Source organism: Diorhabda sublineata, chromosome 10 (assembly GCF_026230105.1).
Source record: "Diorhabda sublineata isolate icDioSubl1.1 chromosome 10, icDioSubl1.1, whole genome shotgun sequence".
Lineage (NCBI taxonomy): Eukaryota > Metazoa > Arthropoda > Insecta > Coleoptera > Chrysomelidae > Diorhabda > Diorhabda sublineata.
Genome location: NC_079483.1, coordinates 9,765,939 through 9,785,564, shown reverse-complemented (window position 1 = coordinate 9,785,564; position 19,626 = coordinate 9,765,939). Strand labels below are relative to the sequence as shown.

At 33.9% G+C, this 19,626-nt stretch overlaps 1 protein-coding gene across 5 annotated transcripts in view; it reads left to right on the top strand.

Moving 5' to 3' along the window:
- Positions 1-19,626, top strand: part of LOC130449486 (solute carrier family 2, facilitated glucose transporter member 1-like) — a 97,483-nt gene that overhangs the window by 60,219 nt on the left and 17,638 nt on the right. Inside the window, exon 1 of one of the 5 annotated variants that reach the window (XM_056787338.1) lies at positions 10,529-10,807. The exons of the other annotated variants lie outside the window; for them this stretch is intronic. Coding sequence (XP_056643316.1) covers positions 10,724-10,807 — 84 coding nt within the window. The 5' untranslated portion in view covers positions 10,529-10,723. Of the gene's footprint in view, positions 1-10,528; positions 10,808-19,626 lie in introns of those variants that run through there. 5 annotated transcript variants of the gene reach the window in all.

The following is a 19,626-nucleotide window of genomic DNA, read 5'->3' as shown; positions in this document are numbered from 1 at the left end:
AATTGTAGCTTCACGTGTACGAAAGCTTTTCCAACATTTTTTCTCTGGTATAGATAGAAAATTGAAAGATATTTGATGTTTGTCCCGTTAAAACTTTTTTTTTACACCTTTTTTACGATTTTGCCGCAACTTTTCAGTTTTCTATACCGTATGAGTCTGAGGAAACCGGCTATAGGATTTCTTATGTTGCCATTTAAACTCCATGTTAACTGCGCGGCAAGACCCGGGTGGGGGGCGGTCCACCGCTGACCTTTCCGGGTCAGTCTTTCTGCCTGAATTTTATTGTTGATACATTGAATAACAATTTTTCTTAATGCTATTTTATTAAACAATATGAAATTACATTTATTTTGTATTTTGAATGACAAAAATCGAACAACTTTAACAAATGACAGGTCTGATTAATAGCTTGAAACTGTATATCCTAGAGACGGGATCACCTTTTTTGAAACACCCTGTATACCCAAGTTAGAGCTGGCAGAATGCATTTTTAACCTTTAACTGCTACCTACAGGTAGGGAGGTACTACTTTGGTAAGATACGCAAGATACTACTTGATACTTGATAGTAAGTAGGTTCCAGGTGATGATGGCATTGATTTAAACTGGTGAGATTCGAAGGGTACTCTTCTTCTGGTGATACCCCAAATATTGTTCAGTTTTCTATCTATTCCAGAGACGTATCACCTTTTTTTTAAAACACTCTGTATACAACAACAACATTTGAATTAACTGATACCTACAGGATGTCCGAGACCTAGCCAGGTTCAGATTTTACAATTCCAGGAATAGTAATTGTGGAGCGACTGTGTTTCCATGTGTTCTAGGTGTCAGTGACAGCTTTGAAGGTGTAGTTAGTTCTTGTCGCAGGTTTTTAATAAATTTGTAACCACATCTTTGATTCTCTGTAACCCACTTACAGTTAACTCATACCATTTGTATTTTGGGAGGTACTACTTTGGGAAGATACGCGAGATACTACTTGATACTTGATAGTAAGTTATACTATTTAGGATATAAACTTACCCAGAGTAATGAAAGAATAGCAGGCGTGAGGTTCCAGGTGATGATGGCATTGATTTAAATTGGTGAGATTCGAAGGGTACTCTTCTTCTGGTGATACCCCAAATATTGTTCAGTTTTCTATCTATTCTAGAGACGTTATCACCTTTTTTTGAAACACTCTGTATACAACAACAACATTTGAATTAACTGATACCTACAGGATGTCCGAGACCTAGCCAGGTTCAGATTTTACAATTCCAGGAATAGTAATTGTGAAGCGACTGTGTTTCCATGTGTTCTAGGTGTCAGTGACAGCTTTGAAGGTGTAGTTAGTTCTTGTCGCAGGTTTTTAATAATTTTGTAACCACATCTTTGATTCTCTGTAACCCACTTACAGTTAACTCATACCATTTGTATTTTGGGAGGTACTACTTTGGGAAGATACGCGAGATACTACTTGATACTTGATAGTAAATAGGTTCCAGGTGATGATGGCATTGATTTAAACTGGCGAGATTCGAAGGGTACTCTTCTTCTGGTGATACCTCAAATATTGTTCAGTTTTCTATCTATTCTAGAGACGTTATCACCTTTTTTTGAAACACTCTGTATACAACAACAACATTTGAATTAACTGATACCTACAGGATGTCCGAGACCTAGCCAGGTTCAGATTTTACAATTCCAGGAATAGTAATTGTGAAGCGACTGTGTTTCCATGTGTTCTAGGTGTCAGTGACAGCTTTGAAGGTGTAGTTAGTTCTTGTCGCAGGTTTTTAATAATTTTGTAACCACATCTTTGATTCTCTGTAACCCACTTACAGTTAACTCATACCATTTGTATTTTGGGAGGTACTACTTTGGGAAGATACGCGAGATACTACTTGATACTTGATAGTAAATAGGTTCCAGGTGATGATGGCATTGATTTAAACTGGCGAGATTCGAAGGGTACTCTTCTTCTGGTGATACCTCAAATATTGTTCAGTTTTCTATCTATTCTAGAGACGTTATCACCTTTTTTTGAAACACTCTGTATACAACAACAACATTTGAATCTGCAGCTGTTTCCTATAATTCTAGTCCAAAGATTCAGACTGATTTTAAGATGGTTTTGTAAATGATTATTTTACTAGATTGTTTGAACTAAAGTTTAAAGAATCTAGCTAAGTTCGACTGAATAATTTTTTTAGTAAACACTCTGTATGTATGTAGAGAGTTAACAGGAAGTACGTGGTCTGATCGGACAATGGTTTACTTGTTGGGTTATTCTCATTATTCTCCCTAGTATTGCTTTTATGAATAGGAGTGGTCCACCCACATTCGCGATACCATCTCGTAGTAATGACCTCTTCGTGCAGTCGGCGCCTTTGAAGATAATTATACACTACCCACTTTTATTAGTCAATGGAATAACAGTCTATGATGGTATGTAGTTGTTTAAAACGTCGGTGTCTGCGGCCAAATGCGAAACATTATAAAACAATGTTTTGGAAAACGTTATACGAGGTCTGGCTATTAAATAACGAGACTGGTTACGAAAAAGGGTTTTCGATACGTCTTTCGCTTCTCTCGACTCAAATCGGGTCCCTTTTATAGCAGATTTTATCTTCGGAAACAAAAAAAAGTTGTACGATGTCAAATCTGGTGAATACGGCGGGTGCTCGAGCACTGGCCAAATACTGCTTAACAGATAGTGCGTTATGGGCAGGTGCGTTGTCCTGGTGCAAAATCCACGAGCTGTTTTTCCATAGCTCTGACAAATAGTAAGTCTGGTTGACAATCTGAGCCTTTGGAACCCATTCAGTTATCACGATACCGTTAATGTCGAAAAAAAAACGATCAACATTGCATTGCATTTTAATTTGCTCTTAAAAATGCTTACACCACTCAAAAACGCGCACACGAGATAGACATTTGTTCCTATAGGCCTCTTGCAATAATTTGTAGCAATATATTAAAAGTTTAGTCACAAATTCACCTTAAATACATCTGGATGTCCAAGCAAGTACCCCGATGGTTGCTTTCAAAATTGCAGTTTCGGGAAACGTGATATAAGAACCATCCATAAGGAGACCAAATAACTGACATTTGTTGTCCATAGATGAAACAAGTGAATTAACAGAGACAGGACATTTATATTTTGACTTGTTCTTCTTGGTAAATAAATGAAACTTGTCCCAATTTCATAAATAAAAAATAATTGAGAAGAGAAGGAAAACGGAACTCTATGGAAACAAGAAAGTGGGCTGAAAGTCATTCAGAAAAATTGGAATCTTTTGCAGCTTAGTAATACCATCCCATCAATTTGTATTCAAACAGAAACAATTCGAAAATTACTTAGAGTTGTGTAGCTAAACAATGGAGACATTTAACTTAAGAAATATTGTTTTGCAGTATTCCTGGACAATAGCCAGGGCTTCGACAAAGTCATTAGATGAGGAATAAATAGTTCCAAGTAGCATATTAAGTATATTATGTCCTCATATTACCACGGCCACAATCGCCAATGCTGTGTCATCATGGCAAATGACAAAAATCTCGAAATAGCCTGACCAAAAAAGAATAAAGATGACAAAATCGAGATTAAAAATAAATGAGAACAAATTACAATATATAACAGTTGCAATGCGTAAGGAAACATGTCCGTCTGTGAAACTGTACGGCACCTAACCAAGGTGATGAAGTGAAATATATGGGTATGCCTTAGAAATCACATATTCTCCAAAAGACTTAACTGAACAACAAGTTAGGGAGCAAGTACTGGGTTACTAGGTAAAAAATTCATCTTCTTTTAACGCTTATCCATTAATGGATGTTCGCGACCACATTTTTCATGGCTTCTCTATCTCTAGCGGTATGGATCAATGTCTGAATATCTTGTATACCCGTCCACTGCCTCACGTTCCGCAACCATGACATCCTCTTCCGTCCCAATCCTCTCTTACCTTCAATCTTGCCCTCGACTATCTGCTGAAGGAATTGATATTTATGGCCTCGCATTATATAGCCAATCTATATCTTTCGTTTCTTCACGATGTTCACGGTCTTTATTGATACGCCTGAGAATATCCTCATTCCTCACTTTGGCAGTCCATGGTATCTTCAGGATTCTACGATATACCCACATTTCGAATGCCTCTAATTTGTTGATGTTTTTCACCTTAAGGGTCCAACCCTCCATCCCGTAAAGAAGCACTGACCAAACTTAGCACCGCACAAGTCTTAGTCTCAGGTAAAAAATTAGAATTATCAATTGAAACCACCAGCAGTATCTGGCCTGACCTAGAGAAGGTGGTAGTTGCTTGAAAAATACCACTGTACACAATCTATACTGCATATGTTTCAAGTTTGAAGAAGCCACGTTGTTTAGTATTTGTTTGGTAGCCATATCTATAGTGAACGGTACTCTGAGCCAGATTCTAGTCTAGGCGTGTCTGTTGCTTCGTTATCATGTTATCAACAGTAAAATATTGAGTAGCAGAGTTTAAACGAGGCCTTACGACCTGCGAAGACCAGCATCGCATTGGTCGACCAAATGACGTGACGACTCCAGAAATGTTGGAGAAAATCCCCAAAGCGGCACTGGATGGTTGTGGACTAAAAGTGGGCGAGTTAGCAGACATAGTTTAGGCATTGAATAATTAGTCCTATTCAATATATAACTTAAACCGAAACGATTTGCAGAACATCGGTGGAGTTATAACTATAATTTGCACAAAACTTGGAAATTGACGATTAAATTTATCAAAATATAGAAGTTGACAATTAAATTTGGCCAAAACTTGATAATTAGCAATAAATTTTGAGCAAAACGTAGGCATAAGACCGATTTTGACTCAGTTTCATAACCATGGATGAAACGTGGATTCATCACCTCACACCCGAAGCTTTTGCAATCAAAGCAATAGATTGAAAAGGAAGACTCGGCTCCAAAGAAGGCGAAGACTATATTGAAAAAGAAAAAACTATCAACGGCGAGTATTATGCAAACTTTGTGCGAATAAAACGGGAGCATTTGGCTAAGAAGAATGTGCTGTTTCATCAAGACAATGCACCAGCTCACACATCCGTTATTTCAATGGCCAAAATTAGTGGAATAAAGCTTGAATTGCTACCCTTTTCGCCATATTTAGCCCCTCGGATTATTTTCTGTTCCCAGGCTTGGTGGTCAAAGATTTTCCAACAATGAAGAGGTGATGTCGGCAGATAATTATGAAAAGGGCGTCGAACTTATTAAACATGTCTGGGAGAAGTGTATGGAGCTAAAAGGTGATTACGTTGAAAAATGATACTTCCGGCACCATCCCCGTACACTATGACCTAAAAAACGAATCGAAACAATCAAGGTGAAAGTTGACTAATAATTGTGTAATAACCCCGTGATACGTACACGTCTTTTAAGTAGGTAATCCATCAATGAATTAATTGAAATATGTCGTAGCTTACGAAGCAGAAAAAAATATGTTTATACGGCCAAATCAAATATTTCCACTGTTTAAACACGCGGCCGTCTATTTGTTTTTAAAAATATAAACATCCGAAGATATTGTTTCAATAAACAATAAAGTGATATAAATAGAAATAAATAGAGCTTGCGTATACAAAAATTAATTTTGAAATGGTACTCACGATTCTAATAGCGGATATCGTTAAGCCTGTTTCATACGTGTGCGCTCCTATGCGGTTCGGTTCGTTTTTGATACAAACCGGAAACGAAATAAACCTTGTCATACACGATTTATATTTCTTTTTCCGTGTCAATCCAAGTTAGGTGTATTGAGGTGTAGTAATCTTGGAGAGAAGGCAATTGGGTGCATCCTCTTATCATTTTGAGGCAAGAATTTGGAATATTCTATACTATTTTCCCGATGCTAAGAGAAAACGATAACAAATTGTTTAAATACTTTTGGATGTGAACTAAATTATTTGATGATTTGCGTCTTTTGAAGTTAAAGAACCGTCTTCAACGCCAAAATAAATTTATGAGGGAATGAACCGATTCAGAACCAATTGTCGCATACGTATGAAACTGGCTTTAGTTACCTTCATTAATATAATTTATTTGCTGTGCCGCCTACTCTGTCTACATGGGATCTTATTTTTACTGAATTTACTTTTCCATTTATGTTTATATTATGAATGACATTTTTTACAGCACGTGTCTGTAAGATTACTGAACGAATCGAAGGCTAGTTATGTGACCAAATCAAACATAAAATAGCACGTTTAGCATACAAGGTTTTATCTACGTTTTTTTTCAAAAATATACATCGTTAGTCACCTGTATTCAGGTGGACAAAAGGTGATGTTTTTCTAAACTTTTTCTCATGCGCATACGAAAATCTAAAATTATGTCTAGGCGTACATGACGTATGTAATGGAATAATTCGTGATTATCACATTATATAAGTTACAGGATATAAGGAGAGCGTGATTTTTTTCCCTGTTCTACGATGGTCAACTAAGCCAAACATCATTCACACTGGGATACAAAAAAAATAAGTTCCTCCTGCTTTGGCTGAGATCAGTTACCAGAGAACTAAACTTATCCATCTCCTTAACAGTTTATTATGCCCTTATTGAGTCGCATCTCAGATATGCCCTTCCCTTCTGGGGTACGTGTGGTGCGACTCAACTGTTCCTTCTTTCATCTTTGAATCCGTTTGTCTCATTCGTAAGCACGGCTCTACAATTTCCTTTACCTACTTACTCCACGTTCAGAATTAGCTAAGTGCTCAATGTCTTAAAATGAAAAAAATGCACAATCACTTGCCAGTAGAAATAAAAACGATTTTCGCAATAATTTGAGGAAAGTGGACTTTACTTAGTTATTTTTATGTTTGTTTTATAGTTTTTACAAGTTTTTGTCTACAATTTGTAACAATTTTTTGACAATAAAGCTCTCTTTCTCTTTTTGTTAAACGCCAGTCGTCGATCTTCTGAAGACTGTTACCATTACCGGTCGGATGCTGCTGATAGCTGTGGCAAAATATGACCAGAGCTGCAGAAGCCACAATTTATATACTTGGAAGCAAAGAAAAGATAAAAGTATTTCACTAGCTACTAAAATGTCAATAATGGAGGGAAAACCCGTTGGAATAAACGTTACTGCTTCGAAAAAAAATACATTCATTTTATTTATTACATTATATAGAAAGTCATAAATTTTTGGATGAAAATTTAGTAGAATTAACTTAAATTGTGGACAACTTGAATTATAATTGGTTTAGGAGTAAAACTGTAGAAGATCTGAGCTCATAGAGAAAGTGGGAGTGTTGGAGGAGGCAGTATTTAACGAAAATGACAAAAATGCTCGTCAGACTTAGCAGTTGGGTTATTTAAACAGTCAAACTGATACGATTTGTAATTATGTAACATAATTGTACATTCCCATTGGATGAATATGACAAAAATGAAGTTAAATTCGTAAAAACATCTTCAAAACAGCATCTTAAAAGTTTACTTAATCATTTGAAGGTGAGAATTTTATTCTCATTAGTTTTAATGACAAAGTTAGATAATTTAAAGTGGATCGTTTTTCTTGTTTTGTAAGGATAACCATATTTTTCCCAATAGCAGTGTAATTTTGACTAATAGGATGATTATTATAATGGATCATTCGATCATAAAAACCATTAGAGAAGAATTTTTAAGATTTTCTAATCGTTCGTTTACATACAAAAATTAGATTTTAATGTCTTTAAACTGCGTAAGCAGCACATATTTCGGTAGTAGAGATGAGTGTATCTATGAGTTTTGATGATAAATCTGAGGCCAGGTCAAAAAATAAGGTAATAATATAAAACGCTGACAAATGCTAGAAAAGTATGGTTGTTGCGAATTTACAAATAGTATCTTATTACACATATAGATATTTCTTGGTTGTCTAGGGTTCATTTCTTCTTAAATTGCCGGTAAAAATATTCGTGTATGTCTACGTTTTACTCCCGACTGACTCGACTGTTATTGTGGACTTTAGGCTGCTGAAGGAGAGCTCGTGTTTCGTGCGTGGCTCTATTCGATTGAATAGAGCAATAATCTCGATCCTACACACATAGGCAAGAATAATTTGATATTGATATACCATTGGGTCTCTTCCCTTATTTAGATCCTACCTACTACAAAAAATGCAGAACGTTAGTTGTCCAAAAAAAAGCTTTCAGAATTTTATTCGTGATTCTACTCTCATTTCCTCCCCTATTCTCTCTAAACCTTCCATTCTTGGATATATCCACATTTCGATGATATAAAATCCATGTATTCGAGTGGTGCCTACCGTATGGAGATACCTGTGGATATTGATCTCGAACTTCTGTATGTTGTTGTGTTAGGGAAGCTCACACTTCTCCAGAGAATGGTAACCCTATAAATTGACGTTCTGGTCGTCTGCAGGCGAACTCGGTGCTTATGAGCCACTTCTGCCAGTCGAGTAGATCTTGCCAAAACTGCTCTAGGTGTTGAACAACTCGGACAAGCATTTGCCGTGGTGGTATTGGTGCTCTAAACTGTCCAAGTTTCTAGTAAACGGATCGCCTCTAAGTCTAATTACTATTTTCTGTATCGAGACGAGTATCTTCAGGGTATATACGAAAAATCCTCCAAAAATGAACGAATCTAGGTCTTGTAGAGAAATAGAAGCTATTGCGGAGTATATAGGTCAAGTTTTTGTGAAGTTGCCTTAGCGAATACGTTCACGTGACTATGCCAGGACGTATTACTCCCAACCACAACACCCAATAAACGAATTTGCGATGATAAGATAATTGTTTAAATTAGTTTGAATAAACATGTGATATTAGAAGACTAGTTTACACAGGACAACATGTCTGCCAAAAACTAGCACACAACAAGGGCCATCATCCGTCGATAAATATCGATTAAAATTAAGAAAATGAATCATTTCTTTCTCCCAGAATTCCTGTAGCTGTAATGAGAGCCAGTCCTCTACTGTGCTATTCAGTTCGTTGCCGAAGTTGAATCGCTTTCTTTTGAGATGTTTTTGAAGTCACAGGACAACATGTCTGCCAAAAACTGGCACACATCAACGGCCATCATCCGTCGATGAATATCGATTAAAGTTAAGAAAATTAATCATTTCTTTCTCCCAGAATTCCTGTAGCTGTAATGAGAGCCAGTCCTCTACTGTGCTTTTCAGTTCGTTGCCGAAGTTGAATCGCTTTCTTTTGAGATGTTTTTGAAGTCACAGGACAACATGTCTGCCAAAAACTGGCACACATCAACGGCCCTCATCCGTCGATGAATATCGATTAAAGTTAAGAAAATGAATCATTTCTTTATCCCAGAATTCCTGTAGCTGTAATGAGAGCCAGTCCTCTACTGTGCTTTTCAGTTCGTTGCCGAAGTTGAATCGCTTTCTTTTGAGATGTTTTTGAAGTCACAGGACAACATGTCTGCCAAAAACTGGCACACATCAACGGCCATCATCCGTCGATGAATATCGATTAAAATTAAGAAAATGAATCATTTCTTTCTCCCAGAATTCCTGTAGCTGTAATGAGAGCCAGTCCTCTACTGTGCTATTCAGTTCGTTGCCGAAGTTGAATCGCTTTCTTTTGAGATGTTTTTGAAGTCACAGGACAACATGTCTGCCAAAAACTGGCACACATCAACGGCCATCATCCGTCGATGAATATCGATTAAAGTTAAGAAAATTAATCATTTCTTTCTCCCAGAATTCCTGTAGCTGTAATGAGAGCCAGTCCTCTACTGTGCTTTTCAGTTCGTTGCCGAAGTTGAATCGCTTTCTTTTGAGATGTTTTTGAAGTCACAGGACAACATGTCTGCCAAAAACTGGCACACATCAACGGCCCTCATCCGTCGATGAATATCGATTAAAGTTAAGAAAATGAATCATTTCTTTATCCCAGAATTCCTGTAGCTGTAATGAGAGCCAGTCCTCTACTGTGCTTTTCAGTTCGTTGCCGAAGTTGAATCGCTTTCTTTTGAGATGTTTTTGAAGTCACAGGACAACATGTCTGCCAAAAACTGGCACACATTAACGGCCCTCATCCGGCGATGAATTATTAAGAAAATGAATCAATCTTTTTTCCCATCATACCTGTGGCTGCGACAACAGCTAGTCAAGGTAAAGGTAAATTGCTTCTAGTCGTCATATTTTGGGCTTCTCTATACGTCGCACCGTATCGGTTCTCATGCCTCTACATCACCCTGTATATATTTTTAAATATTTATTATAATTTGATAAGCCTATAAAATCGCTCTACAATATGAGTCACTTTATATAAATATGATATTCAACCATAGAAAAAAATTTTTAGAATTATTTAAAATTTTATTGTATTATTATAAACTTAGTTTTCTTTGAATATATATTTGCACAATTGTGTGTAATCAACGACTTTTTCCATGATGCTACTCAACCAAATATTGTGCCGGTTTAATGTTTCCTTGATTTTTCGACAAACCATTAAACTTGGCGCCGCGTCTGCCGTAGACAGAGTAGTGGGCAACGGCTGTCACTCCTATATTTTCAACCAATCAAATCCATTCCACTAAAGTTGGAATATCTATAAAACGGTATGCGGTGTCGACGAGCCCCCAAGTTATATTTTTAAGGCTGGGTATATAATATAAGTTGTATAACGTTGGCCAGTTTTAATCTTAAAATCGAAAGCGGATTAAGCGACATTTGTGAGTGAGATTTATTTGGTTATTTATAAGAACTGAACGTCGCGATGGGTAAAGGAGGAGAAACTTTTATTTCAGACTCTAGTGCACAATTGGAGGCCGGTCTACCTAAAAAGAAACAAGTTAAAGGGGTAAGCTGACTAAATTAAATACAATTCATAACAAAAATTATTTTTATTCTATTTCTATAATAATTAAAGTAATGAATGATTTCTTAATTGTTTTTTCACATATTATACATGATATTTTCAACAGTAAATCCCCTAATATTGCTCATAATTTGCGTTAGAATATATATTTTTACCAAAATGGTGCATCAATAATTCAATTAAAAATTTGATTCGATTCTTACAGGAAGAAACAACCCGTTATTCTGTCATTTATTATTTTTCAAGGGGCCAATTCTACTTCGTTTTCTTTTTTTTTCTATTTTTTTATTATTCTACTCATGTTTTAATTACATTATTTTCCTATATCTTCTACCTACAGTTGACATATTTTTATAACAACTACTGCTTACGTAAATAAATGTGAAAAAATTAAATAGATTTGGAAAAATGCTTATTTTAACAATAACACAATAATAAGGAAATAAATACGTTTCAGTAATTACCAACACTTGATAATTTAAGTTAAAAGAACCAATTAACACAAGGGTTACTTGAAAAGTTTCTGTCGTAACAAATAAACAGTTTATTTTTATCCATAATCATATTTATTTTTAATTGTAGTTTACTTTTAGGTCTATACACTTAGTCCAATAATGCTTTAATTTTTTTAAACCGGCCGTTGAAACCTTCTTTACAATTTTCAGAGCAGGTTCGCCCTTCGCAATCCACACTCTTAAATTTTTTTTTTGTGATGATAGATGTAGGTTTCATCTACAGTTCGGAATACACTCATTTTGCTTGAACCTCGTCAATAAGATCTAGGAAATGTTTTTGGTCCAAAGTGATAAAACCAGACAGTATATGGCAAAAGCGTTCCTATGATATGCCTATAAACTCTTCTATTTGGTATCATTTGGTAAACTTTTTCGTTGATCTCGCTGATTGTCGCAGTTTTTGGTCAAACTGGTTTGATAAAATACACTCCCCTGCAAAATTACCTATTTTTTTAATCACAATAATATAAATTTATGTTTCCAAATCGTCTTGATTTTAGGTATCTTCTGATTTAACAGACAGGTAACAATTTGACGTTTTAACTTGCAATCTTCATCAAAATATGACTTCGTATTGACATTTTGTTTATTCATATTAATCAACAGATCGCTTACATCATGAATACCAAAAATCAAAATATCAGACGATGCAGACATAATGAAACCCCCATTTTTGTTCTTTGACTTCAACCCTGTAAGATACCAAACAGCTCCGCAGTATTTATACTAGATATGGGGTAATCTGATTGGTTTATTCGTGGTTGAAATTCAAAATTATGATCTTAGTAAGGATTTTGTTATGTTGAGTCAATCCATTTTCAGAAACATACGATTGTCAAACAGAAACTAATAAAATATAGTCAAAAAGGTTTCAAACAACCCTCGTATTATAGCACCAAATTGCATTTTTTTATTAATAATATAAATTTTATTTAATTTAACACGGCAATGATAATAAAAACCAATCAATTACATTTTATTAAACGTAATTTTTCTTTTTGCTTTGTCATGAAGGTGTAATTATTGATGAGTTAATTGGAAATGTACCTTGTCTGTTGAACTTAGCCAGACCATAAATTATGTTGAAATATTTATAAACCATTGTATTGCACGGGGTGTTTCCAAAGTGAGCACTTCGTAATTTTAAGACAACAACTTTCTACAATTTTTCCAATTGGAAAGCTGCTACTAAATGTATAGAGGTAACAGGAACTAAGGAGAAAAATAATGACCAAAAATTAATGTATATACAAAAAATTATACTGAAAATAAACACTTGATATCACGAGGACTGCCTTTGCGGATAATGAGACTGCAGCTCCAAGTCCTGTCCAACGCTGTAAATCAGTGTTTTCCAACGTAGGGCACACGCCCCAGAGGGGGGCAATTTTAAAATTTAACCTTTTTGATCAATGCAAATTATGCAATTATAGTTTTCGGTGTTAAATTTAAATATTACGTATAATTTGGCTGCTTAAAATTGATGAAATATGTGAATCCAGAAATGATAGAGTAGCCAAAAACATCTAGTCTGTTCTTAATGCTATTAAAGCTAATGCCAAAAGTGAGCGTCTTCCCATACAGGATGTTATGAGAACCCAGTATAGGTCTAAACTTGAGTCAAATATATACAATTCTGGACCCAGCTTGGTAACCCAGACTTGGTGGTACTCTGGGATGATAATAATGTCCCTCGCTTGGTTTGCAAGCCTGGAACAGGCCTGGTTGCTTATAAAAATAAATTTTTAATATATTGTTATTAAAATTATAGTTTTATGAGAAATTTCTATTAATACACTCTACTAATTAATGTACATAAAAATATTAGTTGAATAATTAAACATATAAAGAAGTAATTATATTTTTTATTCTTACTTTTAATGTTAAGATATCTATTAAGGATAAGATATTAGAAGAAAACTTTATATAGTTATTCAGAGTTCTGCCAAGCCTGGTTGACTATACGATTGCCGAGGTCGGGTAACACAGAGTTCAACCAAGCTTGGGCCATTATTGGTTTGCCAAGGCCGGGTTTCCCAGCGTTGACAAAAGCTAAGCCCCGTCGTCGTTCAAATCTGGGGTCTCCTACATGGGTTTTCACTTCCTACAACTACAAATCAACAATAGAAATTTAATTGTTGCTATCTCGTGCCAGTTGATGTTAAGCCTGGACTAAATTAACATTTCCATTATGAAAATTTTAAATTTATATTTAAGCTAGTCGTGACTTACCAGCCCATAGTGTTTTGGTCTTACAACTTGAACACAATGAATTACCAATGAGTTTTCTAAAAATTTCCAACAACTTTTTAAAGATGATTCGAACGCACTTCAATGCACTTAATTTCGTTACGGTTATACGTGGTCAGAAGGTTTTATTTTCTTCAGTCATTTGCGTTGAATTGCTGCATTGAATAAGAGTTGGAGAACCTCGAAGTTCATGCAGCTTTTCTTCATATCTTCCTTCTACTCTTTCGATTTCTTTTGCCACAGTAGGAATTTTAAGATCTCCAGTTCAAATACACCATGACGAATATACGATATCTCTAAGAAGTTTTTGAATGATGATAACATTAGTTTTTTTGCGTATCTTCATTATTGAACTACGTAGAGGCTTTAATATTTGTTTTATAATAATAATTTATCTTGATTATCTACCTGCAAGCTTTTGTATTTAATATGGGATACTCTAGTTTGGATATATTCAAGACAATGTAAAAAAATACAGTTCTAGAGCTAGCAGCTTGATTGCTACTATCCTAGGGTGAAAAACTAGCTTGTGTAGTTTGAGTATTATGGTAATTATTTAGTTTAGGTTGCATACTCCCGATTCCCTTGAAATTTTAATGTGTTACACAGTTTTTTATGCTTAAAAAAAGGTATATACATGTTGGGCGCGGAAAACATTCTTTCACATAGTTTTTATTGTTTGAACATTGGAAAATGTACACTATCTTGAATAATTGATATTTTGCAAATACTTGATGTTGAAGAGAATTAGGAGATTAGGAGACTATCTTTTAAAACACACCCCCCACCCGGCGTCAATCTTTTCCTACATTAAATATAATTAGTTACGACTAATGTAATGACACAAATCGATTTCTAACCATAATCATTTATTTACACGTACAAATAATCATCAATTTCTATTGGATATATTCGAGACATTTCTTCAAGAAATGCTTTAATTCTATTTGAATATGAATAATGTCTTTTAAATAGAAATTCCCCAAAATACTGAGGATAATGAGATCTAGTATGAGCCTAACCTAACCTAAACTAACCTAACCTTACCTAACCTAACCTATTTTAACCTAACCTAACCTAACCTATCTAAATTTTCAACCTCGAAAAAGTATGTGAAGGAATAATTTCCGCGCCCATAATTTTCTCCATAATATATTAAAATATCAAGAAAATTAGGAGTATGCAACCTAAACTAAATAATTACCGAGTATTATTTTAATTATAACCACGTATGTGTTGTACAAACGACCTTTTTTATTTGTATTTAATTTTAACTTTTGATCACGTTTATTATATTCCATTCAAAATTTGTTTTAAATTTAATCGAAATTTGTTATTGATGTAACCACTCTATTGTCTAAGGATGTCTCAAATATTGCATAAACTCGCATATTATAGATTTCTGTTATGGAAAAATTGACGATTCATAAAAAAAATATAAAAATTTTGACGTCCAACGTGTTTTTATATAAATTTTCAACGTCATTCTGTTACCAAGGAAGTGGGATACTTTATCAATAACCTTGAATACGTGTATTCAATCATTGTTTGTCTGTACATCAACTCCTAGTAGTGGTGAATGTAACTAATACAGGGTGTATGTACAGGGTGAAACGCGAAAAGTTATTATTAATAGTTATTCAGAACGTCCCATCTCCGGTAGTACCGGAAGTAGACGTCAACAATATTATTTTTCGACTTATACATGAAACTTTGAATGAAATTTGTGAACAATTTGCTATACTGAACATGGGGTTTCTTACAAATATTCTTTTCGAAATCGGAACTCTTATCTTCCTTAATAACGCAGCTAAAGATTGTAACCTATTTCAACTCATTGATCTAGGGTGTTTTAAACTAGAACTCTCTGTTTTTCATTGTTTTATTACATTTTCTGCTGTATTTTTTCAAGTCAATACGTTTGGTATCCAACCACTTTTGAGAAATTTCATTTTGGCATAGGTTTCTTTAATAATTATTTGCATTCAACGTTCTTATATTTAATCAATATTTCATCGCTTGTTTCTAATTTCCATTTCATGGGATTTGAACGAATTATTGAAGATTTCGATCCATTAACCAAGAAAATTAACAATAACAATGATGCATTAGTTAATAAAGTTTGTTTAAACAAACAGAAATTTGTATTTATACATCTTATGAACCGGCTATGTAATCTTTAGTACACATGGCTTCTGACCAGTCCAAACCTCTTTCTAATATTCACTACAACTTACGATTATAGAAGATTGATAAAAAACTGAAAACTTGTAGTAAATTTAGAAAATATTTAGATTATGCTGTAATAATATTTAGAATCACCGTACTGTTTTTTATCAGTAATTGGTTTTATTACTCTCGCGTACATAAAATGACTATAAATAGCCAATAAATATTATTCCTTTAGAATTTCAAATACTTAATGGGAGAAAAAACGGGTTTTACTTTCTTGGAAGCTCTTTCTTCATTAATTATTTCAAATACGTTTATTGTACAATCACAAATTATAAAAGCAATGACTTTATTAACGTTTTTTGGAATTGCTACAGTAAATAACGATCCCAAAGTTTTAGGATCTACGTGTTCGTATGATATGATCAGAGAAACTCTTAAATTTAATTCCATGGGACCAATATTCTTGAATTTATTTTTATGCTACAACTTCTCATCTGAGTAATGATGATTTTTTTTATATAAACGGTTTCAAATTGTTTAGCTTTTTAAAAACTTGAATCTAAATTCATCTTTGTATTGATCCATAATGCCCTAGGTCATTATCAACACGAAAATTTAAAATAATACAACTCCTTTATAGCAGTCTTCAAATTAAGCAATGATTCAGCAAGCAAACACCCAATTATATTTAGAACAAATGCAAAATGGACAATTTTTAGTTCTTATAGTTGCAAGTGAAAAAAAAACTAAACAAAATGGAATAAACAAAAATCTTCAATTCGAGCATGAATATTTTCAGATTAAGATGATTTAGTTCATAAGATTTATGAAACCAATAAAGCAGACTTTAATTCTGATGAAGAAGATATTGAAGAATTATGTGCACAGCGAAAGTCATCAGCATGGTGGTTTGTCTTTTCAATTTAATATATTTTTTCAAGATTTTTGGCTCTTTGTTTCTAATGTAGGTTTTTGATAAGATGCGATTTTGTTGACATAACCTCTACAATGACTCACCACTAGTAATAATATATAATTAACCAGTTTATTAATTAAGGGGTGAGTTTAGTATGCATTGTGGGTTTTTTCGTTTTATACGGTTTTTTCCGTGGAACCTACACCGATGGATGGATTTTATGGTTTCAACAGGAAATGTAGTTCATTTCAATTTTCTATAACACCAATCCGTATACCAAAATGGTCATTAAGTTTTATTAGCATTCATTTAACTTATGTAAACAATATTAAAAAAAAAGTTTTTATGTAAACAAAGATACCTGTTTAGGAAAATTATATATCTGGGTATAAAATTTAGTGTAAATTCTTTTATCATGCATAAACAGAACAAATATTTGTTTAAATATTGATCAAAATTTATGCGGCATAGAAAAATGCGGCGTAATTAGCAACTAGATATACTGAAAAATCGTTTATATATTTTTTTATAATGTGTGCCAAAATCTGACCCAACAATTTCCATAACTTTTGTTTTTTTGCTTCCGTGATGAACCAAAAGATAACGAGAACTATAGCAGGTCCAAACACAACATAAAAAATAGAGAAAGGGCTGGAAATGGAAAAACCAACTGAAACGAGCAAAATGGAGCCCATTGTGGCCAAGGAGGGGACGCGGACCGATGAAGACTTGGAGAATCGAAATAGAAGAGGACATAAAAGCACTTAATATAGAGAACTGAAGGGCAAAATGCCGAAAGGAATGGAAAATAATAACAAAACAAACGATAAACTATAAAGAAAACACAAATAGAAAACGAGGAGTAACCTACCTCAAGCCATAATCCAAAGGATTGAAAGGCTCGATGACGATGATGATGGTGATGATGAACAATTCAATAATCAATAATATTTGAAACAAATTATAGTTTAAATGATCTTGAAAACACAATGTTATCAATAGAAATAAGATAAAATGTCCGAAGAGAATATTGAAGTCATTAAAATGAATGCGTGAGGTATGGCATGAAAAATTGAAAAATATAAATAATATAAAATTTTGGACAATACTACTAATTAAAAAATTAGAAAAAACTAAAATCAGAAGATAAATGACGATTAAATGAAAAAGCTTGACAAACTATGAGAAGAATTTGGAAAACTTGAAAAAGCCAAGACATTTTGAAAAATACTGAAAACTGGAAAAAAGATTAAAAAATTCAAAAATAAATCCAAAAATTTTATAGTGAAGTACAGAAAACTTCAAAGAAATTTAGAAAACTCAAAAAATCATAAAAACTAACGATCAAAAAATTATTTTTATCCCCAGTAGAACAACCAATTTTAAATTAATGGAAATGGTTAGTTACAGTTACAGTAAACAGCCTCAATTTTGTTTTTGATTCGACTTGTGCTTTAAATGTTTTTTAGTCACAAATAGCAGCACGAAACTCAATTTGAGACATTTTTCAAAACTTAACTTAGAGGTCGTTCGAACTGTACTATAATAAAGTGGATCAAAGTTGGAACTTTGTGTGAAGCTTATTGAGACTTGCATAAAGAACGCACTCTATTTACTAAAAGAGGCCAAGAACTCATAGACCACACTCATACTTAAATTATTTACTCAGTTAACGTTGCTTATGGTACCATTTTGTTTAAGCAGGTAAAAAGGATTATTCAAGAGCTGTCCAATTTAGATTTTCTGCGGTTGTTTTTTGCGTTTTTTTATATATATTTTTCGTCGCGTCAACTTTAAAGGTTATTAGCGACATGTCAATTGTTGACAATATTTGATACAGTTGAGTGTCTTTTAGATATTTGATTAAGTTTGTGGTATTACAACTATTTTTGAATAGAGAAATTATGGTGTTTGGAAAGTTGTTAGTTAGTCTTTCGTTTTCGTTATTTTGACAGTTCAACAATAGGTGTTTCACGTTTAGATTCTCGATGCACATATTGGTGGGTTTTCTCGGTTAAATAAATTTGAGTGTGTTACTTTAGTGTGCTCTTAAACGATCGATTTTTATTTGATCCTTACGATTTTTCCATAGTTGGACGGATGGTTTCATAGATTTTAATATTGACTGCGATCTGTTCCACTTACTTTGCCACTGGCACTGTACTTTTGTTTTGATTGTCCCTTTAGAGTCGTTTGCTATCACTTCGTTTGAAATTATCGTTTCGTTGTTATCTGCTACTTCTTTGACACATTTGTCTGTTTTTTCGTTTCCTGGGATGCCTGTGTGTGATGGGACCTAAATACGTTTGCCTTGGATTGGTGGATAAAATGTAATTGGATTTTAAAAAGGGTGTTTGGGAAAAAGTTGTTGAATGGTTTGTATTGACCTCATGGAGTCTACAATTATGGGTGTTCTATTGTATTGATTTTTCTAGCGATGATATGATGGACGCTATTATGTGGGGTTAGTCTAAATGTGTGTATTTCGTTGTTTACTACTACTGCAGCTCCTATTCTTTGAAGCTTACTTTTGTAAGAGTACGGAGCGTTGTGTTATTAGAGAACGGTTTGTTTCTTCTTTTTTAAAGGAGCTCATGTTGAAGTTGATTGTAGGAATAGGGATTGTCCAAAGATGGAGGATATTTGTGTTGGATGGAAAGAAATCTGCTAATTCAAGTGCTAGGGTGTTTATGTATTGGCAAATTTTTTCATACAACGGAATAGTGATTGTTTTCGAATAGGTGTTTAAAGCGATCTGTTTCATTTTTTTGATTAACGTTTGGCTTAATTAGGCCAAAATAAATCGAAAATGGGAAATGAAAATGTTTGATATCTCGCTTCGTTTTCGAGATATTGATACTTAAAATTATAATCAAACGTTAGTTCAATATTCGCTTTATTGAACAGATGGCGTTCAATACTTCGTTTCAAATGATTATTTTATT